General features: G+C 36.7%; 1 protein-coding gene across 1 annotated transcript in view; it reads left to right on the top strand.

Moving 5' to 3' along the window:
• Nucleotides 1-26,765, top strand: part of OLA1 (Obg like ATPase 1) — an 85,573-nt gene that overhangs the window by 54,777 nt on the left and 4,031 nt on the right. Inside the window, exons 8-10 of the mRNA XM_042874980.1 lie at nt 23,097-23,237; nt 23,949-24,045; nt 26,141-26,263. Of these exons, the coding sequence (XP_042730914.1) occupies nt 23,097-23,237; nt 23,949-24,045; nt 26,141-26,263 (361 nt within the window). The remainder of the gene's footprint in view (nt 1-23,096; nt 23,238-23,948; nt 24,046-26,140; nt 26,264-26,765) is intronic.

Below are 26,765 nucleotides of genomic sequence, written 5' to 3'. Positions count from 1 at the left end.
CATTTTTCTAGCAGATATGTACCCCTTAAATCATTCCTAGGTCATCCCTCCCTTTTCTTTGGTTTCATCCCATTCTCGTTGGCTTAGTTCCAGTCCAGTCCTCTTTACCAGGTTCTGCTTTGCTGTGCCTGTCCTGTTGTCTTTCTGAATGTGAATGCATATTGTTAGGTAACAGCAGGAGTTGGAGACCTGTGTCTGAGCACAGGAGGAGATGGATTCCCTACTCTCAGCACTCGTGCATGCCATCACCCTTGGTGCCCAAATGAGGCAGAAAAAGTCTAGTTCTGCTCTAGCTCCATGCAGTACCATGGGCCATGTAACAAGGATCAATCTTTGAGACTGCAGTGCTGATTTGGGCAGCCGCTCTTGAGAATGTGAATTTCTGTTTTTTGTAGATTGTGAAAGTTGCCGTGTCTGGATGGGGTTTAATGGAAGTGCAATGTTTTATTTGCAGTAATGAGTTTGCTCTGTGTCAAATGTGAAGTCTTGGCTCCTAAGCTCCTAAGTAAAGCTTTTCAAAGAAAATGTTTCTGGGTTGTTTTAAAAATGGTCAGTACTGTATGGTGAAGCTGCTTTCCAAACTTTCAGCCCACCTGGCTACAATGTGGCAGTTATAAATAGCTCCAGCAGAGTCTGTGAAGAGAGGAAGGAAGGGCTCAGCGATTTACCTGGGATATTTTGAGTCTTTGAATAGGTAAAATAGGTATTGGTGCCTAGGAACATCTCTGTTCTTGGGCAGGCCAGTCCTAGGCATTCTGGGTAGCTTGAAGCTGTTCCTACAACTCATTAAATGCTGCAGGGTGACCATTGCCATGAAGAGTTCTTTCTGCAGTCTAGGTGTCAGCCCAGCAGGCCACAGCTCCAAATGCCTGCCCGGCATGGCAAAACCTGCCTGCATTCCCTCCCAGCAATTCCCACACATGCTCTGAGCACATTTGTGTGCTTCATGATGATTGTGCTACCAGGGTAATGCCAATGAGCTGCTTACTGATGGATGCTTCATACCAGTAAAGCTGTGCTCAGTCAAAACATCCATAACAGCTTTTCAACTTTGTTGCTCTATTAGGAGCCCTGCCTTACCAGCTGCATGTCATCCCAAGTCATCTTTTGAAGAACTCAGCTTTGCTTCCCATCTTCTGTTCTTTTTCTTGTTCTCTCTCCAGATGATTTTCTAAGTGTTTGTTAGAATCTTCTTTTTAGCTGTCATTGCCATAATTTATGAGCTCATCATACACAGCTCTGTAGACACAGTGTATGTTGACGAACTGCAGCTTTGAGTTCAGGCACTCCAGCAGTTTTGCTGTTGGCTTGTGTAGTCCTAGGAATTGCTGCCTGGTGATGATACTTTTTGAGTCTGACATGGCAATTCTGACATTCAGGTAACTGGTGTGGTATTTTATTTAGATGCTTGCATTTTCATAGGTAGAATCTTTAGCAGCAGGTGATAGCTTTCAACAAGCAAAACAACTACTGATAGCGCTAACCAAACTGTTGCAGGGTAAGAAGCAGTAGAGATTGATGTGGCAGTCGGTTTCAAATCCATGAATTATGCAACTTTGCTTCATTTGTTATGCAGTAAAAGAGAGGGACTTCCACAGAATGGCACGTGGTAATACTGGCTTGGCTGGCTGACCAGTGTGCTGCTCCATGCTGACATCCCTAGCTTTTTCATACATACTTTGTAGGAATTCTCATGTCTTAAATTCATTTTCTGTATGTTACAGCGGTATAGAGCATAGCTTTTGACAATATACAGTCAAGCAACCTATGTTACCTTTGACTGGCAAGTTTAGGAATTTTCAGTAGCTTGATGTGTTTTCATAGGATCTACACTGAGATTTCTAGCTTCACAGCTCTTTCATCATTGGCTTATGTTATTAGATTCAGTCTACCTTCTACTTGTGGGAGAAGACATCTCTACCATAGTGTTCAGAGGCAGAGAAGTCAACTAATGTTAACTTAAACATTGAAATGGATAAACTAAAAGAGAAAACATGTTTTTGTAAAAAAAAAAAACGATATAGGGAAGGGGAAAAGCTGCATAAGAAACAAGTCTGTATACTGAACTAGAAGACTAGCTTGAATTTATCCTGCTAATGAACAATGAACAGGTCTTATCCTAGAGAAGCTTTTTTATTTTTTCATGATTTTGTAATTAAAGGATATTTGGTTTTTTTTTTCCCCCTCATAAATCAACTAATAGAGATGTGCAAGATCATCTTTACAAAGAGCAGGGAGGGTTTGTTTATGTTGATAGTGATTGTGTGCTCATAAAAGTTACTTATTATTAATAAATGTACTGAGCCATGTGCCTTTCAGAATGAATGAGCATTGTTAGCAAGTCTTTGTCATCCAGAAAACATAGGGTTATATGAAAAATAAAAAAAATAGATGCTTGGGGTGTGTGTACCCCGCTTTCAACATCTGTTGGGTTATTAATACTGTTAAATCTGTCATGACACTTAAAACCTGACACTGTTTATTTTTGTGCGAGTCCAGTTGAGAAGTTGGAAAGTGGAGAAAGGGGCTTTTGAATGACTGTAGAGAGTTCCTTGTGCTGTGCTAGGGGAGCAAATGGAGTACCTCTCATTTCTTGTGTGATACCTCCTTGCTTCTCGTAAGGTGGTTTGTTGTTTTTTGGGTTGTTTTTTCTTCTTCTTTTTTTTTTTTTTTGAAAAATAAGACAGTCATTCGTTCTCATGGTAGAAAAGGATGTAGTAGCTAGCATGTGAGCTTTCACTTTCAAATACTTCTAAGTAAAGGAACCTCTGATAATAATGTTTCCTATTCTGAAGTAACAAGACAACTATGTGTATTACCTCTTTAAAACTTTATATGGAAAAATTTGAATTTGATATGGCTATCAGTACCATTACAATATTATCTCTTAAACAATGTCCAAATTAGTAAGCAACTTTCTTTTTATAAACTGTTACTCGATGTTAATGCATCTGATGTGCAGACAAGTGTATGTGTTCATACCTCTACTATTCTGCTAACTGAATTGGTCTGTCTGGATCACATTTTCAAACATTTGTTGCCATTATGTGCTGCAGAGTTCTGTTAATCTCATTAAGTTCTTATCATTGAAATGAAATTTATTTCACTCACCATTCTTTATCTTGCTGCATTTGAGGTATTTGAGGTATTTATGCTTTCTGGGAATATTGCTCATCTTGAAATTTTCTCTTGTGACTGATCTGTGACATCCTCATTCTCTGGGAGAGAATTTAAGGAATATTCCTCTTATTTACTGCAAAAAACTAAATGGAAATGTTAGTCAGTGAAAAATAATTTATTTTAAATAGAAAAATGATGTCTAAGGAGAAATTCTTTTATGCCTTAGAAATATGGTCTGCTGGGGCTTAGGCACCTATTTTTCAAGTTCACTTTTTGCTCTAATATATAAATTCTTTGTTTTTACAGTTGATGACCTTTTTTTTCATTGACAGTTGTTATTGAAAATCTGATGCTTTATGTTCTTTATTTTATGATTATTTATAGCTCTATTTTATGCATTAAGTATAGGAGTATCAGTTTCCTTTTAACTGATTGTTTTTACCACCAAGGATTACTTCTAAAGTTTTTGCAGAGTACTTCATTTTCACAACTTGAGTTTCCTATAATGACTTATAATAATGTCTGATGCTCAAATGCTGATAGTCACTGATTTTATATACTCTTGTTTTAAAATGGAGAATAGGTGCTGCTTCATGCTTACATTGGAAATGAAGATTCTTAGATTATAAGTCTTAGTGTAAAAACTATCAAACAGTATATTTGGATGGGCATTGTATTATCTGTTATTATCATCTGACCGTAGCTCCTTACTGAATTCACAATAATTATGATGAAGTTTGGGATTTATTGTGCTCGGGCAATAATTACCAAAGTCTGAAGAGATATTTAAAAGATAAATAACTGGAAGAAAGTAATTGCATGTGCTGGTTTTGTACTTCATTGAGTTGAACAATGAAAATATCAGATTCACCTTGTATCAAGTTTCACTCTTGTTTTCATACACAGGCACAGTGTTACACTTCTGAAGTTAAAGTGAATCTAAGTCCAAACAAATGGCTTTTATTTAAAAATAATAATAATAAAAAGAAAATCTTAACACCTAATACATTGAAAGCCTACAAAATGTTGTGGATCTAAAACATGTGATGGTTCTCCCAGCTTGTTTTATTTCATGTGCTCATTAAATCCATACCTGTTTTTATTTAATGAAATCTTTCTGTTCCAAGATACTCAGATTAATGAAGTGTGTGCGTAAGTGCATGCGTGTTTGGTTTCCTATAGGATTTTTTAAATTATTATTATTTTAAAGTAACTTTATGAAGGGTATATGTTTGTCTTTGGCTCCCTCTATCTGCCTGTCTCTATTTGTCTTAATTAATTACTTTTCATAACTCACATCCATCAGATTGGAATCAGCTGATGTCTACAATTATTGCATATAGGTGTCCTGTAGTGTAACTATAAGTATTGTGGAAGAGGTGTGGAGGCGTAGGATGGCATTTAGTTATGCAACTTTAAAAAATAGTTAATGCCTTTATGCTTAGACAGTATATTTTTGAATTATTTTTTCCATTTTGGTCAAAGTCTAATTTCTTCATCAGGTTTTTCCACCAAGCTCAAAGTATATTAAAGAAAAAAATGTTAGTTGTCTGTCTTGCATTGTCCTTTTATGTGTGATTTCTAGTTGTGTTAGTGCCCTTTCGACATGAAAGGTAACTAGATTGTTCTGTTAGTGATTTCTGACATAGAAATGATTTTATATGCTAAAGCTATTTCTGACAGAAGATATAAAGTTTTGACAAACATGCATGGCACAGCAAGTGTCCAATTCTAAAGAGTAAAATAAATGCAAACCACCATTATGGGGAACACAAACAGCCTGAAAGCAAGTTATCAGTAAGCAAATAATTGTTGAACTGTTATGAATGGAATAGGATGTTGAAATAGGGCATGATTGGCTGATGTTACATATGTCCTTGATTACCTTCCTTGTGCTTTTATCCTAATAAGTGACATTCTTTGTATTCCCTTGGATGGCTAGACAGTCTGACACTGAAGAAGAATAAATATTGCATGTGGTACACATTAAGCTGTCATCTAGGACAGCATTTATAAAAAGTAACTAGAAAAATTCATATGAAATTCTGCAGTGCTACAGTTTCCTGGCTCCAGTCATAATTGTCAAAGTTCTTGACACATTCAGGTCTTCTGAAATGATTTGGGTTTACAGTTACTTGGTGTATGAATAATTATTAAGGATTCATTTTCTATGATGATGCAGACTGTTAATGCTAGTTCCCTAAACATTGCATTTTCACTAGAGCCCGTGGTAAAGAAAAACAAGTGTGGTGTATGTAGCTAGTGCTGCTGCAGAAAATAAAGCCAGCAGAGGTGTATGTATGAGATAAAAGTAACCGACCAAATTTAAAACTCTCTTTCAAGTGCTAACTGAATCTCTGTGGAAAATCTATGATGAGAATGCACTGTTACTATTATCCTGCTTTGAAATAGACCTAATGTTTTGTGTAAAATAGCAGTCTTTTCATCACTAACTTGAAATTAAGATTCAAAAGCAACATAGCAGGATATCGTCATCTCTGTGAGGGCAGTGTAGAACAACCCCTTTGAACTATCTGAACTGATGAGTTAGTGTTTGAATGGTAATTGTTTTAACCTTTGATTTTGAGATGCACCAAGTGTAGTAGCTGCATTTTTCATACTTTTTTTTTTTTTTTTTTTTTTTGGTCATTTTCCTCCAGTGGCTTGCATGTTGACCAAATGTTCAAGGGCTCCTTTTTCTCTCTGTGTATTCATCTATTGCCTAGTATAATACCATGTTGCTCTCTGGAACTTGACACATAATTTCATTGTATGAATCTTAAATAACTCTTAAACCTCTAACACTGAGCAAGTCAGTGGGGGTGTTCTCATTCATTGCATATTGTATTCATGGTATGATTTCGTTTTGTTACATGTAAAAACACAACCTTCTTCCATTTGTTGGCTGTATGTCTCCCCGTGGCAGTACTGTTTAGCTCAAATGATCTTCTTTATTATTTTACTGAATTAAGAATGCTCTCTAAAGAAAAAAAGTTCACTTGAGGGCTATTGTAATCTTACAGGTGACCTTGTGCTTGTTCTCACGCCTCTTCCAAGTAGCCTATAACGTAAAAGACCTTATTGTGAGCAGTGTGAAGTGGAAAAGTAGGTCCACTGGCTCTTTCATGAGTTTGTATTACACGTTAATTCAAAAGCCTTAAAGTGACTCTTAGAATCACATCAGAAAAAAAATATGTAGCTCTTGGGAACAGGTAAAGTTGAAACACCTGTTTTGGTTGAAGAAAGTTTTCTCCAAGTATAACACTGCTCAAATGTTACAGGTAACTGTTAACTCTGTGGACCACTACAGAGCACAAAATATTTGCCCAACTGGTAAATTGAACTGTAAGTCCCACTGTGGGAAATTGCTTTGCTGTGCTCCAAACAGCAGTTATCTCAGTAATTGTACCTGAATTCTTTTGTGGGCTAATAGACAGTTGATGTCCTTTTTACCATGTCAGAATTATTTTACTGCAATATTATTAATTGTAAAAATTTCAGATGAGATGTGTTGATACAGTTTCAGATGGCATGAGTATGATTTTTAATTGGTGTTCTGAGTGAGCTGGTTTTTGAGCACTGAACGTACCTACCCTGCATTTCACATTCTAAACTGGAGCTCGCAACAAGGAGCTTATCAGAGCAAATTGTCTAGTCCATCCCCTTCCTCACTCAAAACCTAATGACCCTTTATCATCATGGTTTAGATTGCTGGACACAGATGTGAGAAAATACAAGTAATCTACAGGTAACTACAGTAGCTGCACTGATGTTCTCAGAGAACTTACTGCTGGGAAGATAAAAAGCTTCCCACAGAGTCTGTGACTTTCCAGCAGCAAAGCACATCATGAGCTCATACATGAAGTTTTATTTGCTGAAGATTCACAATAAGATGCATTAGGACATTCAGCAGGGTCCCTTCTTAGATCAGCTCAAGAATTCTGTGAGGTTGTTGGTTGATGCGCTGGCGCATAGCATCACACTAAAGCTAGAAGGTCCAACAATGCAATGCCAGTAATGTTGCTTTTTGAGAACATCACGGACTCCAGATGAAAATATGATATTGATATTAACGTAGTTTGTGTCATGGTTGTAACTGATCTAACATCATTTGAAATATTTTTCTTGTTATAGGAATTGTTCAGGGAGAGAACAAATGTTCTTTAGGAAAAAAAGGCTGCTGGGTATTGAAATACTATAATGAAGCTAGGAGTACATGCTAGGTATAAAGGTAGAAGTAAATTCTTGTGTGGTGAATTACTGTGTTTTACCTTACCTATTTTTTTTCTCTGAAATTTTGAAGCAGATGTGAAAATTGCTGTATATGTGGTTATATGCTTTCCAAGGAATGAGAAGGAAATAATTTTTCAGATAAATTTAATGTACCTCAATGTTAAGAAGGTAACAATCTTGTTTGTTATTTTTTATACTTATTTTTTGTAATTGAAGAAACTGCTGCAATATTGCTTTTGTTTTTAATGATTCAGTAAGGTTGAAATGTATCTATTAAACCAGATGGAAATGATCTATGTGAGTCAGTCTCGAACTTTCATTCTCTTCTAAAGTAACATAAATATAAACAGTCACTTCCATAGAGGGAAAAAAAGTAAGCCGGATGCTAAAATGCTTTCTGCCCCTTCCCCTCCTCCTCCGCCTTTATTTTGTGAACAGAGAGATAACATGGCCACATCAAGCTATGTTTTGTTTTTTTTGTGAGAGGTTGGCATGAGATGTACGGGTCTTTTGAGAATGAGTATCCCAAGAGGGCCATAGTAATTATTAAGCAGACAGTAACCAATTAATTACATTGGTTCACTTTACAGAAAATACTGATCCTGCAAGAAAAAAGCCTAAAATCCAAGCCAAACATAACTCCCCGTCCATAGAGAAAGACTAAACCTCCAACAGCTATCCCAGCAGTAGTGCTGAGGAGACAGATGAGTGCCTGGTTTTACTGTAACCCTGCTGCCTTCCTTGGTTGCCTGGAGTCTGCTATGGCCTAGTGCTCACAGGGGCTGGCAGGCCTTCCAGCAGAAGCATGGCATTGCCCACCAGGCCCTGAGGCTCACAACCGAGCCAGTCACTGCCGCAAAGCCTGTGCTTTCTGTTCCATCATTTATTGTCCATTGGAGGAAACTGCCAGACACTGAAATCTGTGCACTGTTTGCTTTTCATCATTGCCTCATGCCTCTGTTTTTAAAGTTTTTTTTTTAATGCTTGTTTTATAGCTTATTCTGACCTAAATGGTAGCAAACAGAGCTTCAAATTGCAGGGCCCAACGGACACTTTCAAAAAAATTATTTGGATGATTGCATGTACCATTTGTTTCATTGTAAAGACATGCCAGAAATATTTTCTCATTTTTAGTAGCTAATAGGAACTGCTGGAAAAGCTACGTTTGTTCTCTTGCCTCTTGATTGAGGAGGACAAAAGAAGCAGTGGAAATATGCATTGTAAGATTGATTTCCTCCCTTCTTTCTTTCTTTTTTTTTTTTTTTTAATTCTTAAGGTTAATTATAATGAAGTCCGTGTGCAAATTGGAGCAAACAAAGTCTTTTTCAAGATATATACAATTTCATATTCCGTAGTGGCTTTAATTCTCAACTACAGTAGACATACAGAAAAATAGGAAAAACACTGGCTGTTACAAAGTTTTGTTTGAGCTTTTAAAACTGAGTGATTAGCAGAAATAATGACCCTGTCAGCCTTAATCACATTAAAATGTGGTTAACATCATTTAATTTTTTCCACTTAATATGCGAAAATTTCCAGTAGATTTGCACTGAAGGCCATTGAAATTCCATTAGAACAAGAATAAAAATTTCAGGCATCATTTATTCAGAGAGGGAATAAAGGTCTCGATTGGAAACTGCTGAATCTTTCTATTAGAAGAACTATGAATCACTGCATTGAGCAGTACCTTCAGCTTCTGTAGCACTGGGTATGAGTTGCTTTTGAATGAATGGAGTGCATTTGTAGTGTAGTGCTTTTTTGAAAATTGCAACATACAAGTTCTGCACAGATTTGGTAAAAGCCTTTTCCATAAACAGTTACTGCATGCTATTTTGTAACTGCTGTAGAGCTGGAGAAGGACTTCCGTTTTAGGCATTTTATTTCTGTGAAGTTCTATGCGTCATATTATTTTCATTTAAACAGTATCTTTCTGACTGATGTGTAATGTATGATTTCTCTGTGGTAAATAGCAAACTAAGGACATGTTGTTTTTAGTCTGCTGCAGTCCTGGCATGTCTCTTTGGGTGTTATACATACGCATGTGCCCATGCAGTGTATAAGAACTGTATGAACCCACTGGAGAAATACCAGCAGCAGCTGCTTCTGAGAGGAACTTCTCTTTCTAGGAACAACGTGATGGTTGTTAACTTTACCATGTTTCAGTCTGCTGTTTTTAGGTTCTTATTTTTTGTCCTTTGCCTATGAAAAGAGAAGACTTCATTGGATAAATGGTGATTTCAGAAATGCAATAAATTCTGAGCTTTCTTAGACTCTTCTGAAGGACTTCCAGTAAATGTTTCTTTGAAACAGATATCGCTGTATGTATCCGATAAGTTGTAATGCCTGCTTAGAACCATTTTTGCCTCGTTTAGATTTCCATCTATGATGACAAGTAAGTAAATTGTATTTTTCCACATATCTTTAAGTAATCATGTTCTTCATTTGACCAATTGGAAAATGTTGTCCCGTGTTCTCATTAATGCTATTTAAAAAATTTGTACCTTGCCCAAATTTTGAAATAACTCGCTGCAAAGCTGTGATGCAAGTACTGTAGTCGCTTCTGCCTTGTTTACACTCTTTGAGTGGTGCTTGGATCTACACCAACCTATTCATGATCTGAGAGTATTATGACGTAGCTTTGACTTCTCTTGCACTTTTGGAAGAGCAGAGCTCATGGAGTGTAGTTTTTCTTGAGTTTGAGTCTTGTTTCTTTATGACAGTGATTTATACTTGTTCTTTAAAAAAGGCACATTGCACTGAGCAGCACGTAGCATCATGTTCATTTGGCTAGCGAGGACTTTGTGTGTGGTATTCAGCCTGCCAGCCTACCCCTGTTGGCCAACTGGCTAGCTCTAGCTAGATCAAATAAGTGGTGGTGGAATTCTTCATGCTGGTTCCTCGTGGAGGCATTAGTTTTTACAAAACCTGTAGGAACTTGATTTGTACAAGACTGAGACCTGTTTGTCCCACTTTTGCATTTGTGCATAGCATTTATGTACTTCTGAATTCATGAAGTGTAGTGCTTCCTTGTAACTATATGGTAATCCCTAAATTACTGTAATCCCTCTGCCTTCAGAACAGGACCAGTTATTGTTGGTAGCTATACAATGTAATAATGACTTTCATAAATTAAGATTTTTTTAACAGTAGCTGATTGTTTTGCACTTAGTACTGAGTGGCTGTTCACAGAACATCACTGCTGTCTTGCTTTGAAAATGTTCTGCTAATTTCCAGCCTACATTTTTTCCATGGCTAGATTTTTTCTTTGGAGGATCTGGTACCTTTGTCCTGTAGATTAAGTAGGATCTTACTTAACTGAGGTTTGCCTCCTGTGCCTACGTTGTCAATTCTGTTTCTGTCATTTATGTGAGATTGCTTTTCTCTGATAATCTTTGACCTATTCTGAAAATAGATAATCTTTCTGTGAATATAGCTGACCACATCCACATGTACTCATGGGTACATGGAGATACAGATATAACACATCCAGTTAAAAGGAATTGTTTCCAGTAGGATCTGTAGATTACATTTGCCTTTTCTGTGTTGCACTGTTATTGATGACTCAGAGTTGTTCTGAAGAAGACTGAAATATCATGGTCTCCCTACTTTGCTACTCCCAATTGATTATGATGATAACTTTTCTTGAGGAGTGTTTCTTGCTTGCAGCAAATGTAGTGTGCAACTAGTGTTTGTGTCAAGGTCATAAATGTGGGTATTAAGCAAGATCTATGTAAGTTTGATCCTTAAGAAACTTAATTAGTTTCTTAAGATTCCTTCTTCATTTCTTAGATATCCCTAAAAGCTTATTTGTTCTCAGCATATCCAGTGCATTGCTCTATACAGTCTGTGCATATCCACTTCTACCTCTTTATTGAGTGAATGAGGGGTTTCACATACAGCACCATATCAAATATTTCATACATGTATTCCTCCTGTGTAGAAAAGATGTTGCATCAGTGACAATGAATTTATCAGGGCAAGCTTTATTTTTTCCTTTAAACCAAATTTCTTGTATTTACTGAGGTTATTTTCTGTGATTGTTTCTTTTTTGATGGTATTATTGCTCAACAAAACTAAGTCTAAAATAGCTTTGTCTGTTACGTTACAGTTTGGTGGAGAAATGAACTGGCTATAGTGTCCGAGAATAACAGCCCACTAGAATTCTTTAGTGTTCTTCCTTTTAGCTAGGCCTGTTTTTAGCCAAATATTGCTTACTTGGGCTTTTGCCTTTTGAGCAGGCTTTTTCCAAATTTAAATTCTGCGACATTTCTAAAATAGGCAGTAATAATAATCATTTGGTCATTAAAGTAGGAGGGTGCTTTTAATCGATTGCTTAATCTTTTCATGCATGTCACATGCTAAAAGTGTAGGTGACTGGTATAAATAGTTTAGCTAGTGATAAGCAAATGGTGTGTCTGTTATTTTAGCCTTCAAATGCATCATCAGGTGAGATGTTTTTGTTTGCTGTTTTGGATAGCAAGAGTGTCAGTACAGAAGATAAAAATCAGCACGTAGGCTACCAGTGGTATAGATTTTTTCACTTGGGAGCCAACAGCTTTAAGTTAGTGTTTAATGATTACACGCTTATAATAGGCTTTGACTATCATTGTAACTGTAGATGCATTCCTTATAGCATATCCTATGCATACTTGAACTACTTTGAAAAAGTGAAATGATGTGATGTTTAGCTACAGAGAAATGTCAAAAACAATGCATTTGTACGATATGAAAGATTTGCAAGTGCAAACTAGCAATTGATAGCAATATTATAATTAGCTCTTTATACAGCCTGTTTTTTATTCATGAACATTTTCATTTATGTTGACAACTATCATGTATGCCACTGCACATGGAGCCTTTCTCGTAGTCAGAAGAAACGAAACATGAAGTAGCTTGGTTTTGGGCAGATGTTCCTAGCTTTCCTTTGAGAAGTGGTTTCGGGGCCAAGTCACAAAGATTGGAGTAGTTTTTGCACTATAGGTCTTGCTTTTTGATTTTGTTATTGTTAGTGCTAGTATTTGTAAGGGCCAAGCATGCCACACAGAGCTGTAACTTAGAGGTGGAAATTCTTTGAGTCAGACTCCTTTGTTGTTAAAATGACTGGGGCTGTTCAATGTGTTCTGATTCCGTAATCAATAAGAAAATGGAGACAGGTAAAGCAGTGGGTTTATCAGTCAAGTTTCAGTTTTATGTTAGCAAAATAAAGGTGTTTTGTATACAACCATTCACAGAATTCTTACATAATTGTATTTGCAGCTGGAAAAATTGTGTCTAAGAGATCCTTTACAGTCTGTCAGATAAAGTGTAACTTCAGACAATGATCCATGTACTTAATCCTGCTTCTGAAAAGTCAAAGTTAGCATTCAACTATGTTTTCATTGAGGATTTTCTTCTTCTCACCGTAGTTGAAATATGTAAACATATTCAAAAACTGTAGAATTGAATATTTCCGTGGCTGCTTTTCAGCTGATCTCAGCACACTTTGATAATCCCTACCTCATTTAGTGTTTTATTTGAACGTGATGTTCTTATGACACTTCAGTATCTGTTGTTGTATTTACTAGGGAGTACTTGGTGGGAAGTATGTCAGCAGGAGATGACATTGGGACACAGCACATAATTTGGTCACCTAAGGTCACCTAGGGTCAGGGTTAGTTTGTAGCTATGAGAAGTTAGAGAAGGAGAAAAGGTGCCTTAAGGAGAATGTGAGACCTGGCTCCCTAATGTAAGTGCTCTGAATTGCCCTCGAAAGAGTCTCCTGCTTCATTAACTATGTGGGGAGCAGAGTGAGGTTAGGCATGGGTGTCTGAAATTAAGCACTGTGTTATTGGAGCTGCTATAGTGTGAATATTAAACATTCTACTAACTAATTCATTCATTGCTGTACTGAGAGCTTAGATGCTGCTTTTTCTCCGGATAAATAAAAAAGTTAATTTCTGATTTATCGAGTAGGGAGAGTATGGACCTAGTACGTGGTGAAGGCTGTGTGCGTGCAGAAAACAAGGATAAACAGGTTTCATTATTTTGAATCTAATACTCTAGTTGTGGTATTGTTTGGATCTTGCAGTTTTAATGCTTACTTAGTTTTTGACAACTGGAGAGAGGAAGAGAGCATTCCTGTAATCTGGTATTCTGTGATATAGAGAGGCCCCGCAGTTAAGAAGGTCATAAAGATGAATATTGGAGGTGCAGGAAAGTTCTCTTGATCTCACTTGATCATGTGTGAGCAGGAGAACATATTCCATTAAGAGAAATAGAGAGGAATATTCTGAGGCAGTTTGTTTAGATTTTATTTAATTGTTGTTCTACGTTTGTGAAAACCAAAAGTAACACATGCTGTAGTCTATGCTACTGAGTGCAGATTTTTAATTAGCATTAGTGGAATATATCCCCAATTGATCTTTAAGTTTTAGAGTCTTATTTCAAGTGTTAGTATGTATTTATTTTATTACATGGGGGTTTTATGTAGATCATACTTATTTGCTTGAGATTATGGCCTTGTATTTGTATGTATGCATGTGTGCACACAGCGTAGAAGAACTGAAGAATATAATAAATTTCAGATGTTGTAGATCATACCTTGCATGTAAAGTTCCTTTTGTTAGGACATCACATGTTCTTTTGACCAAGTATTCTGTTTCTACAGGTCTTATGACTCCTCTTTGTGGGATTTCATATTTTGAGACTCTGAATATAAATATAAATATAATTCTGATATAAATTCTTCTATCCTTTTCATACAGGACCCTTAAGATACAGTGTTCCATGTGATGTAAGAATCCCTGTCAAGAGGAGAAGTAAACCTGTCAACAGAATAGGGATCAATTCTGCTGATCTGTAATAGTACTTCAGTCATCACTCTCTTACACATATGTCCTGTGACTGAGATTTTGCTGTAGTTTGGGCATTTTTTTTTAACTACTGTGTTAGAATTTTTAAGAGAATTGTTTAAAAAAAAATATCTGTATTTTAGCAACGATAGCAGAAATAATTAGAGGATAGGAATTTCTAAATGCTTTTTTTCACTCCAAAGCGTATTGGCTACAAGTGGAGCCCGTTATGCCTGTAACCGTGAAACATGGTACACACAATTTGTTCCAGCCTGTGTTGTTGTGCAGTTTCATCAGTAGTTTTGTCTTCACTGTGCTTGATGCTTACTGACAGCAACAGCTATGTCTTTTTTAGGGTTAGGACGGAAATAATTTTCAAAATTGGCAGGCCAAGGAAGAACCACAGACTGTAAGCTTTTCACATGCCAGCAGGTGCTACAGCAGCAGAGTGGTACCGTTCCCATTATTTTGAAAGTCGTAATTGATTTTGACCATTTGGGGGCCCATAATATAGATAAAGAGATACTGCTGAAGTTTTGAGCAGTGGATCAGAAAGGCATGTTTTAAAATGAATTTCAAGATCTTCACTCTTCATGAATGGTTCTCCTTACAGATGTTTAAAATAGAGTTACCTTGGTTGACTTTTCATTAGAAAGAGTTTTGTAAGATACTGAAAGTCTCTTCTTACTGGAAGCTTTATTGGCAGCAGAAATCATGCTGGATTTTTTTCGCTTTCTCACTCTGCTCTGCTGTCTTAATATGTTTAAATTCAGACTTGATTTTAGACATCATCAACTTGATTTTTCTGTTATGCAGGCTTTGTTTCACCTAGTTAGAAAATATTTTGTCCATTAACTGTTGTCCGTATTCTGTTTACAGGTAATATCATGTTCTGTTATTATTTCTTTCTAGTGCTAGCATCTTGCAAACCCAAACCAACTAAATGATGTCTATGTTGGTTAATCCAAGTCTTGATATAAAATGTGTTCGCAGAGTGGTCAGTAGCATAAAGCTGCAAGTGAGATGTTGTGTCCTCGTGTGTTTTTAATGTACCAAAGAACAGTGAATACCTGCAGGTGTACAATGTCTAGAGCAGATGAAATGCTGCACTATACTAGACAACCTATATTAGGCAATCTGTTACCAAAATCATATTCTGAGGACACTAATTGCTTTCACAAGAATTTCCAGTTGTATTACCTTGATTTTTTTTTTTCCTGTCAACTAATGTTTTCTGCCTTGAAGAATCTATTTTGTGATCTCGTATGGGATAATTTTGAGCCAAGACTACTTATACACTAGCATTCTCCAGTAGTAAGCACTGAAATTTCTGTCTGAGTCTGGCTATGTACTTTTGCTCTTACTTGGGTGATAGGCTAACTTAAGGCATCCTGTCTTCAGCTGTTCCTGCACCATCCTTCCATTATGTTGATGCAAGCAGTTGTGAAAGATTCTTGAACACGTGGATTGGCCTAACCTGAAAGAAAAGAGGTGGGGGAGTAAATAAGTAAGTTCTCCCACCCTCCTAACATGGCATTCTGCCAGATTGTTTTCACTGATAAATGGCAGGTAGTGCTGGTAGAACCCCTGCTCTATGTGCAGCTGGTAACAGGAAAACAGGTGTAATGTTTGAATAGATGAGGAATAAGAATCTAAATCTAGATTATAAAACAAACAAAACCAACAGAAACCATGTTTCTTTAGAATCTGGGATGTGACCTGAATTGAAATAGTAGATGGAATACTGGTCATCCCATCTACCAAAAGACTTTTAGAATTAGAGGGGTAGTAGAATAGCAGCACTGATGAAGATCAAGGCCATGGAAAAACTGGCTTTGACACGCATGAGGCAGAGAGCCTGGAATTACTTATGTTTGAAGGGAGAGCATTAAGGAAGGTTATGAAAATATCTGAATAAACATCAAATGACAGTGCAGGTCAGAAACTTCTTTTCTTGAGATATTATCAGTTGAAATTGAATATTAAGTTAAAAAGTGTGGAATCCGGATCTGGTAAGATGAAATACTTTTTATAATGGTTCTGTCATATGATTCCTGAGATCACAGGATGTGCCTTGAGACCCTGAAAATGTTGCAGAAAAGAATTTTAAGGACTCTCCTACTTCTTGGTTTAAGGCTCGAGGGATGTTGGGGATTAAAGTGCCATCTGATGTGAGATCAGTCCTCCACGTTGGTCTCTGGAGGTTCTTCTGGGCTCAGTGAATGGTATGGAGGCAGGGTACTAAAGGGAATATGGGAAGGCATAAGAGATTAAAGAACTTAAAGCATTCAGTATGCACAGAATAAATGAAGCTTTGACCCTCCTCAGGTCCTGTCGTGATGTGCTGGGAGGAGGCTCCTGACTAGGGAGCAGCCCAGCGTGTGGGACGTGTTTGCTCTTAGTGTTGCTGTGAAGTCCTTTCTGGTGAGGGTAGGAGAGGGGAAAGGGCCTTTCCAGATCTAAGGATTGCTGTGTTCCTCCTGACTATCTGGGAACTGCAAATAAAATGGAATAAACTCCTAAATGTCACTGTTTATTTGAAATGTGATTGTCTAGGTCAGTAATAGGTACTCCAAAACCTTTGGTTAGTCTTTCTTCTTCATAAAAAGCAAACTGTCACGATAGGGAAGAAAGTACTTTTTTGTTCTTTAATATTTCCCAGTTTAGTCTTCCTTTCTTTTCATGTAGGGCAAGAAGAAAGAAATACTTTAAAAAAAAAAGGGAAAAAAAAAAAAAAAAAAAAAAGGCAGGGTAACAGTGATAGTTACAGCATGTTAGTCCACTGCAGTGAAGTACAGGATTGTGGCTTGTGCTTTGTTTCCCATTCTTCTATCACTGACCTTTTTGTGATGTATTATTACGTACATTGTGTTTATTCTTCTCCCTGTTTCAATATTTGTTGATAATATAAATATAGAAAGCTTATTCAGGCAGTGCAATTTTCTTTCTTTCTATCTATACCTATCTATACATATGTCTGTATGTGTAGGCGTAGTGCTGTAGTGGGACTTGGTCTTTGTGCAGTCTGTAGATGCTAATAAAATGGAATGGAAGGACATCACCTGTGGACTGTGTCATGTAGAACTGTGCTCAATAAGTTAAATTTTCTTCTCTCACCCCAACACATAAGCTAAAACTAATGGTACTAGTAGAACATCCTAAGAAGAAAAAAATCATTACCCAATTTGTTGTCAATTTATATAGCTTGTGGATTGTGGGTGAGGCTTTGAAAGACAAAAGGTAACCATAAGGAGGAAAGAAGAAATGAGTAATTTCTAAGTCGGTGAATTTTGTGTTAATTTCAAGTAGAATGTTGGAACAATTCAGTTGTTTTTAATCATCTTGAAGCAACCCAGTCAACAGTGTGAATTTAGGGAGACTAAATTTTCAGATGAATCAATTATTTTGTCTGTGATGAATTTAATGGTCTCACACATTGTGAAGAAACATACTAAACTGTGTATTGTGATTTTTTTATTAAGGTTTTAAAGACTTGAAGGCCTGACAGCATTTTCATAAACAGCATAGGAAATGCTGGCTAAATAGAAACTAATGAAAGTTTAAGTGTGAAAGATTGGTTGGAAGATAATACACAGAGCATAGTTATCAGTGGTTCACTTTCCAAATGGAAGAATATCTCATTATGAGATCTACAGAAGCAGCTGCTGGTTGAATACTGTTATGTATTTCCATTAATGAGATGGATGACGAGCGTTCTTGTTAAATCTGTAGATGACCCCAAACTAGGAGATGTCCAGGTATGCAGAGATCAAAATTAGAATTTAGGAGCATCTCAAGAAATAGAAAAAATCATTAGGTAAAAAAGGACTAGGGTGCTACTTCTGAGGAGAGGAATTTTATGCAGAATAATCAGCTATGCAAATACAGCATGAAGGATAACCTGTCATGTGGGGTCATACAAAAAGTTAGCAACGGAGCATGTGATAATGTTGCAGTGCTTTCACAAAAGTAGCAAATGTACTGGGTTTTATAAACAGGATAATTGTCTAAAAATGCGAGAGTTAATGCTTTAGGGTCTTTTATTTTTTAATGCTCATAAGGCCTTATTATTGGGATCTCTGAGGAGTGGACTGGGTCCTCCATGCTTCCAGGAATATGTAGACCAACTGGAGAGAGACCAGAAAAAAGCACTGACAATGGTTGGAAGTTTAGAAACTAAGAGTTTCAAAGTTGAAGCGTAATATGTGACCTACAAAGAAAGCTCAAAATAAAGGGAAAAAATAAAAAGAATAAAAGGATGTGAGTATGTAAAGGCTGCTGTAAAGAAATAGGGAATGTGTATTCCCAGTGTATGGGCCTGGTTGAAGTAATGCATTTAAATCGTGATAGAGGAGCCTAACTCGCAGACACAGAAGGCTTTTCAGCAGTGGGAATGAAGCACTTAACAGATGGCTTTTGAAAAGTTTTTAAAATCTTCAATTTCTCAGAACCGCCAAGAGAAAGAATATGTTGGAATTTCTGGTCCTTGTATCCTCACTCCCATCTGTAGATCTTTTTTTCTTTCTTTTTTCCTCCAATCTTCTGTATGTTTTGATGACTTAGTTTGATCTTCAGTATCTCTTTGTCTGCGTTTGTGTCTTTCTTGTGTTACTACTTGGTATTTTCTTCTTCCCTGCCACGCTGTTTTGTTTCTGCCAATTTCTACTCATAGTTCAGTTGTAGAACAGAAAAGCAATTGTTTCTCCTCCATGAGTTGGATGGGTGTTTTTTTTTTTGTCTTGCTTGTACAGAAGTGTACTTTGACAAATCACCCTTTTCTTGTTGGGGTCAGTTTTTCAGATCATCTTGTCTTGCAGGTGTCCGCAGAGCTTACGTTCCCTCTGCAGCTTCTCTCTTCCATCACCTCTTCTATTTCCATCAGAACTCTGTCTCTGTTCCCAGCTGGATTTCTCATGTGGAACTCAGCTTGCCAAATGTTATTTGATAGCTAATGTATGTTCTGCAACTGTTGTATCTATTTATTTTGTCTGTCTGCAGGCTTTGATTTCTTTTGCCTTAGCTCCCCTTTTTGTTGCTCATTGCTTGCTGGCCTTCCCAGTGACTGTCTTGATCTTTAAACCTTTCCCTATGTTTGTTCTACAGCCTGACTTAATGCCAGCAGATAACTCCGGCAGTCATCCTGATCCTTCTGCCCTTGTAGTCATTGACTTCTTCAGTTTACTTTTTCTTTGTCAAGCTGATGCAGAATTAAAATCTGGAATCCCCTGACATATGATCTCCTTGTCACATATACAGATCCATAGTGGCAAGAAAGCATTTAAGTCTTCACAGCATTTTCCAAATTAGTAGTAGAGAAGCTGATGTGCTTTTGTCCTAAGTTGCTGTGAAAGTGAGCATCTCAATTCCTCTCTGCCATTTTCCCTGGTCAGAGTTCCAAGTTTTGATCCCCTATTTGCAAGTGATTCAGATCTGGCTTTGTTCTTGTGTCAGGCTTTTATACAGTCTTGTTTTTAATTTAGTTTAAGATGTTTGTCTTCACCAAAATGTGTGGTGATCTTGCTTCATCTTGGGCTTGTATTGTTTTCCAGAAGGGATATTACGGTCCATTTGTGGTGGACAGAATTAAATTTCAATTCAGGAGCTGCCTGCAGGTGCTGGTGGTACACTCCTCTCTACAGGGCCAGCCGGAGAGAACAGCCAAATGATTTTGGTAGACTAACACTGGTGGTTGCCCAGAATGCTCTGAGACATCCCTGGCTGTCATTGCTGAGTGGAACTAGAAGCCGCCTTTTTTCATTCTGCCGTATGTTTTATTATCAGAATTTGGTTCTGACTCTGCTTGTAACAGCATTTTTATCAACATGGACAGGAAAGAGGATTTTGTTGCTTTTTGTGTGTCTGCTGTTTACAAGTAGATTTCAGTTTACTTTGTAAAGCAGCATCTTTATCTTGAACACTTTCTTGTTTCTTGAAGTTAAAGTAGTTTCAGCTGTTTATCATGGGCATTGATTCTTCTGCCAGTTTTACTGGATTTCTTTTATTTTTCATGTTGTTAGATTTTAGTGTGTTTTCTTAATTGAGATTTTCTGTTGTCAATAGTCTTCTCTGTCAGCCTGAAATCCAATACCTTTTGTAATTCACTGTCAAATGCAGCATGAAAAAAATGGAAACATACTCCAGGATTTGCTTATCTTAACACAGATCCAAGTAAGTTGCTGTTTACTACTGTCCTTTTACAGACATCCTGATACTTCCATGGAAAAATGATTTGCTCAAATCAAATAGACTTTGACATAATTTTTTTTACCAACGTGTTAAGACAGTTTTATTCTGTTTAACACACTGGGTTATCCCTAACTGAAAAACAAAGAGGCGTTATTACTTTAGCGATCATTAGTCAACAATTCAGTTTTGGGGAAAGTTCCATTGAGAGCATGTAACTGTGTTTATATTTGAGTATTTACTTTTTATTTTGGTTTGCTTTGTTTAGGGGAATTCCTGAATACTTTTAGTAATTCCGTGACATTGAAAGTCAGAAAAGTGAAACCCTCAGGCAGAGAACCTGATTGTCTGCAGAGTACGATGCAGTACGTATTCTTTTAGTGAGGCTGAAGCAGGTCTGATGTCAGTCACTTCAGAGACCTTTAGACCTCGGTGCTCATTTATTGCTAAAATGTACCAGCTCTGCTCCTGCATTATGAAGATCATCTGTCAACACTTTGAGATATTCTCCTTTGTTATTAAGCTTGTGATGCTCTACACTGTCAGGTTTTTTGCCAATTATAGTTAAGGTACAATGGTGTATTCACTGGATCAAAGTCTCACACTGGCGGTAGAGGAATGATTTGTAAGTCTTTATTCATCTGAATTGTACAATAGAATACCTGAGGAATGCAAATAATCCCTCTAAGGACTCAATAGAAAAGCTGTTAAAATGACAGTCTAAGACTATTATTATTCTGAATTGGTGTTTTAGCCAAAGTAATTATTTCTTATCTTGTTGTTCCACAATAGTTCGTAGTTTACTGGTTACGATGACCATATTTACCAAACAGAATTTGGATACAATTTTAGACATCAGTTTTGTGCCTGTTTCAGTTTCTCAACGTGTTTCATTGTGCCTTTCACTTGGTGCATTATTTAATTAGTCTAAGGGCTGGTGTTAGATACTTTTTGAAGGAAAAAAAAAAAAGTATGCACAGATGTTAAGTCCTCTTGTGAATAGCAGATACATTCCTAGATACGTTTTCCACAAAAGGTTGACGTTTATAAGCTGTGAACTTTCAGTATCCCGTTTGTTAGCCCAAATAAATTAGTCAACGACAAACGTTACTTTTACAAGTGCTATGAGATGTCACGTATGGTTTCAGAAATGTGCTTTAATTGTGGTTTTCAATTCGTGTGTCTTGGAAGGTAATAGTGTTTCAGTATCAGTCTTGGGTACCAGACTATATTTTCATTGGATAACTGGAGGGAGAAAGATTAGTATAATGAGGATTGAAAACCACTGATGGGGTATTTACATAAGTAAATGATAGAAGGACCAGCCTTATATAACAAACGTGTGAAAACTGTTGAGTGAACTTTTATATTCTTTGTCCCATCTAAAGCCCTACTCAGTGGGCCATGCACTTAATCTCATAATAGCTCTGATCCCCTGCTATTTTCTTTGACAAATGTGTGTTGATGAACTTGTGGTTCAGTTCGTTTTTTTCTGAAGTGACATTTGCATTGATTATTTAAAGGTTTGCAGGCCACAGTTTCAAAGCACTTTAGTATAATAGCAGTTAAAACCTTGGTCTAAATCTCAGAGATTAGCAGGACTAAGAAAAGGAACTCAGCAAGCATAAAATCTGTGCTGTATGGTGGGTGCTTTGGGCCTGAAACATCTATGGCACCCAGAGCACTGTGTTTTGTACTTTTTGCCTTAGCGTGCAGGAAGTATTCTCTTTTGCCTGTTGGCTGTTGTGTTTCCTTCCTGAATGCACAGTTGTCTGCATTCCTACCATTCCCCAGGTAGTGCCCTGGAGATGAAGCTGAAGAGTCATCAATCCTTCCAGGTCATTTCCGAATGTCTCCCTTAGATTTAAAGTACATAGCATTTGCAGTTATGAATGCAATGTGAATGTGCTGCAAATATTTGTGATTTTTTTTTTTTTTTTAATTGAGATATTGAACTTTTAAAAACCAGTACCATGAATCCGTAGCTCTAAATGCATAATTTCATTCAACTAAAAAAAGTATAGTAAACTCTTACTGATGATGCTGCCAGTTGAGAAAACAGAAGGTGAGAAGAAATAGAAAATGTGGTTCTTTATTTAAAAATAATAGTAGTATAATATCTAGAAGCTTTGTCCTGGGGAGATAATAGAAAGATGGGAAAAACTGGTGGCAACATGGCCCTGTATTCATTAGCTATGGCATCCTTCAGGATCAATAACCAGAAAAAAGCAGAGTACTGCTTGCTGTCTAGGAGGTTATAGAATGTTCTTTTCAGTCTGCGAATATCAGCTGCCCTAGCCACTGAGGGGAGACGTTAATGGAAAAAGTAAGTCAGAAGAAAAGCTGAAAACCCCTCAGTTTTACCATGCTTGATGAGGAATGCCTTTGCAAGTCTCTGAAAAATTACGTCTACGAATGCAGTTTTATTCAGTTAGCATTTTAGATTGCAAGTATTTAACCCCAACCAAAAACCCAGTTATTGTCTCGAATTATGGCTATTTCTTATAGATTAAATGCCAAACAGAAACCAAGAAACAGTGAAATGTTAATGGAGTACACCTGAAGCAATCGCTGCCTGTTAATGCCTTGACCTTGGAAAGCAATACACAAAAAGATGGCATCATAAAACCGTGCAATTCTTATGAATATGTATGTGCTACTTGATAATAATGAATGTGGTACAGCCATGCATGCACTACAAGATAATGTTGTGCCCTTTGTTGTCTACAGGTTGATAAAAATTAAAGAGTGGGTGGACAAGCACGACCCGGGTGCTTTGGTCATTCCTTTTAGTGGGGCCTTGGAACTCAAGTTGCAAGATATGAGTGCTGAGGAGAAACAGAAGTATCTGGAAGAGAACATGACACAAAGGTTAATTAGCATTCATTTTCCCTACACTTTATTATCAACTATTTCCTTGCAGTAATTTAATTGCTTGCGCTGATAGAATAATAAATGACAGAGTAATTACCATTATAAAGAGAGAATCTTCTCCTTTCTTTACCATGAGACAGAGTGAAAAGATTTATTTTAAATTAAGTTTTTAACTGTCATCTGTCATCTCTGTACAGTGTTTTAATTATAACATAGGTATTAGTTATGTATATTTTTGAGAAGGAGCGATCACCAAAACTGTTTCGTCATCCATGGGGAGCAGGAATGGTGGAGATAATTTTGCCGTAATTTTTCTGAAGAACTGTAAGAAATTGTTTCAATATTGAATTTCAGTCGAAGAGTTATGCTTTCATGACCAGAAGTCTTGAAAATTGCAGGAGACCAAAAGTGCTGCTTGGTAGAGTGATTTCAATTTATCCCGTATTTCTGTATCCTGCCAAATAAACAAATCAAAATACTATGTATATATTGCTGCAGTTTGAAAAAAAAAGAAAAAAGAAAAAGAAAAAATAAATAGTTCTTCTGAAGAGAGCTCAAAGAAAAAGGCTACTCTGATTGTCACAGAGTTTAAAAGTAGATCCAGTGTCTTCCAAATATGCAATGTCTTTCAATGTAAATTGATTACTTGAGGCATTTAGCTGTTTCATGTGTATATGTTGAATGAATTGGATTCATTTTTTTTTCCAGTGCTTTACCAAAGATCATTAAGGCTGGATATGCAGCACTCCAACTAGAATACTTTTTCACCGCAGGCCCAGATGAAGTGCGTGCATGGACCATCAGGGTAAGATTCATACTTATTCATCAGCTATATCCAGTTCCACACTATTGAATTCAGATTGATATCACTGACTTTGAAGTTTGTCATGGTGGCGGTTAGCTAGTCATTACAGATGAGGTTTTTGTCCAGGATAACTTTAATTATTTGTGAGCTGCTGAACAGTGAAAGTGGAGCTGCATTGATTGAGGCAGGTAACAATTGATTCTGCCTATTACATAGTCTGAATTTCTTCATCCTGTAGAATCTGTCTACCCTCCTCCTGTGGTCAGAGATAAGACGTACCAGTATTGTGCTTGCTTAATCTGTGTGACTGGGTTTGTCTGCAGTGAAATTGATGTTGCTTTTCATTTTGTATTCACTAAGTTTGTTTGGGTTGCGGGTGGTTCATTCCTCCTTTGCTTTGCTCGGATTACATTTTCAGCAATAAAAGCAATATAACATCATTATATTCCTCGTGGATACACAGTTGGGCTCAAAAACCTAAAATCAGTGTGCAGTAATTCAGATCTTCTACTGACTCTAATGTTTAGACCTACTTTATTTTGGTAGCTTTCTGTGTTTATCCAGGAACTTACGCCATGCCTAAAATTATATTACATATTTTAAATATTGATGTAGAATGATTATAGCCATTGAGATTGACTAATTTATTCCCAGAGGATAGTAAGAGCTGAGCTGTAGTGCTTTGCCTTTGAATGAAAATACAGTGTAATACAAGGATCAGTATTGCAAAATATTTTGAAACACGTGTAGTTATAAACTACCTTAAAAATTACAAAACATCAACTTTTGGACAGATGCAGATCTGTCGTTGAGCCTTTTTGTTGCATCAGTATATTTAGTGCTGTGCAGTGAATTTCAATGCTGCGTGTAATTTCATTTCGAAGGAATTAATTTGTTTTCATTAATCAACATAATTTCCAGGAAATTTATATTTTTAGGTGATACTGCTACAGATGTGTGTATATTTCAGCACATCGAACTCACGAGTGGTCTTTTAGAAATATTTTTTAGTCTTTTCATCTGTCTCCTTTTCCGTGCTAACTCGCAGCAAGTGCCCTTGAAATAGCTACTGAAATAACACAGTAGAAGTTCTGTCCTTCTGATTTATGCCGGAGTTTCTAAAAGCACATTCTGAAACTCTGCTGTTTTCAGCAGGAGAAATGCTTGCTCTTTATTAGAAAATTTGAAAGCTGGTTTATCTTAAGACTGATTGTAAGTGTCTTTGATTTAATGTGCGAAGATATTTAGTCAGGTAAGCATCAGTGAGTAGCCATATTAACCCAATACATCTTTTATTGTAAAAACTGTGCTTTACAGTGTCAGACTCCTTAGCACTTTAACATGCTTTATTAAGCAGCCTTTAGGTCACCATTATTTCTCAAATTTCTTGCCATGGTTGTATGTGCACAGAATGCATGTCCTGGTAATTTAAGGCATACAGCTATAATGCATTCTGCTTTATTGCAAAAGCTTAAATTACCTTCAATAGTTGCTGTGATTTTTTTTTTTAATTTAATTATTTTTAAGTGGTGTAATTGTTGGTATTTTGGTAAGAATATTTTTTTTTTCTAGATTTACTAAAATGATTCTGAAAAAAAAAATATCAGCAAGTATATAAAGTATATAAAGCTTGAGATTCATACATTATTTCTGATCTCAAGTGCGGCTTGCCAAGGAATGTTACCGTGTAGCTGCTGAAATTATTTGAATGTAGCTAAAAGTCTTGAATCTCTCAGATTTTAAAGTTATTTTTAAACAAGACCTTTACTTTCCTGGCTTTCTATGTGAAGAGCCAGGGATCGAAGTGACTCCCACAACAGAACACAATCATACCTTCTAAGATCAATACTGCTGTTTATGCCTATTGGGAAAAAACAAAGCTGCCCTTCTTTTAATGTCAGTTGGTTTATCTGTGGCGAAGGCATTTATCTGTGTGTCCCAACTTGGAGAAACACCCAGCTGTATGTCTGACATTCTAACTGATAGGAAACAAAGTTTCAACAGATCCTGAAAGCGTATCTAAAAAGAAGAAACCTCTCTTCTGCAATCAATCTTCTTAAATGCAATTAATTTTCTTCTGGTCATTCCTTGACAGAAAGGGACGAAGGCTCCTCAGGCTGCAGGGAAGATTCATACGGATTTCGAAAAGGGATTCATTATGGCTGAGGTAATGAAATATGAAGATTTTAAAGAAGGAGGCTCAGAAGCCGCTGTCAAGGTGAGCTTCCCATTCTTTTTCTTCTCATTTCCTCTTTTTTCCATTTCATGTGTTTTTTTCACTGGGAAGGCATTCTTGAAGCTAGGTGTGTATAACAGTCACAGTGACAGAGCAAAATCCACTGTCGACTTAGGAAACAGGAAAGATGCACCAACTTGCTGGACAGGAGTGCAACAGTTCCAGTATCCAAGACAGTTTATGTACTAAATATCAACACTGGCACCAAATGTTGTGCTTTGTTTTCTTGGTTTATAGGTTAGCATTCAGATGTTCATAACCTTTAAAACGAATGTGCTTTGGAAAAATGAAATTTTTACAATGATCTAGCAGACTTTCCAATCACCTTTAAAACAAAAACAAAAAATGCAGAAAATGTATCTTCCAATAATGTGTCATCCTTTTTGAGTTTGCTGTGAAGGTATCACAAATGCCAAATGCAAATATTTAAGAAAATATTTCATAATTATTTTTTTTTAGGAGTGGTGGACTCCACTTGTAGGCT

Source organism: Lagopus leucura, unplaced genomic scaffold, assembly GCF_019238085.1.
Source record: "Lagopus leucura isolate 7727_CA_CO unplaced genomic scaffold, USGS_WTPT01 Super-Scaffold_100012, whole genome shotgun sequence".
Taxonomy (NCBI): domain Eukaryota; kingdom Metazoa; phylum Chordata; class Aves; order Galliformes; family Phasianidae; genus Lagopus; species Lagopus leucura.
The sequence above is the reverse complement of the archived record's forward strand: the minus strand, read 5'-3'. Positions and strand labels throughout refer to the sequence as shown.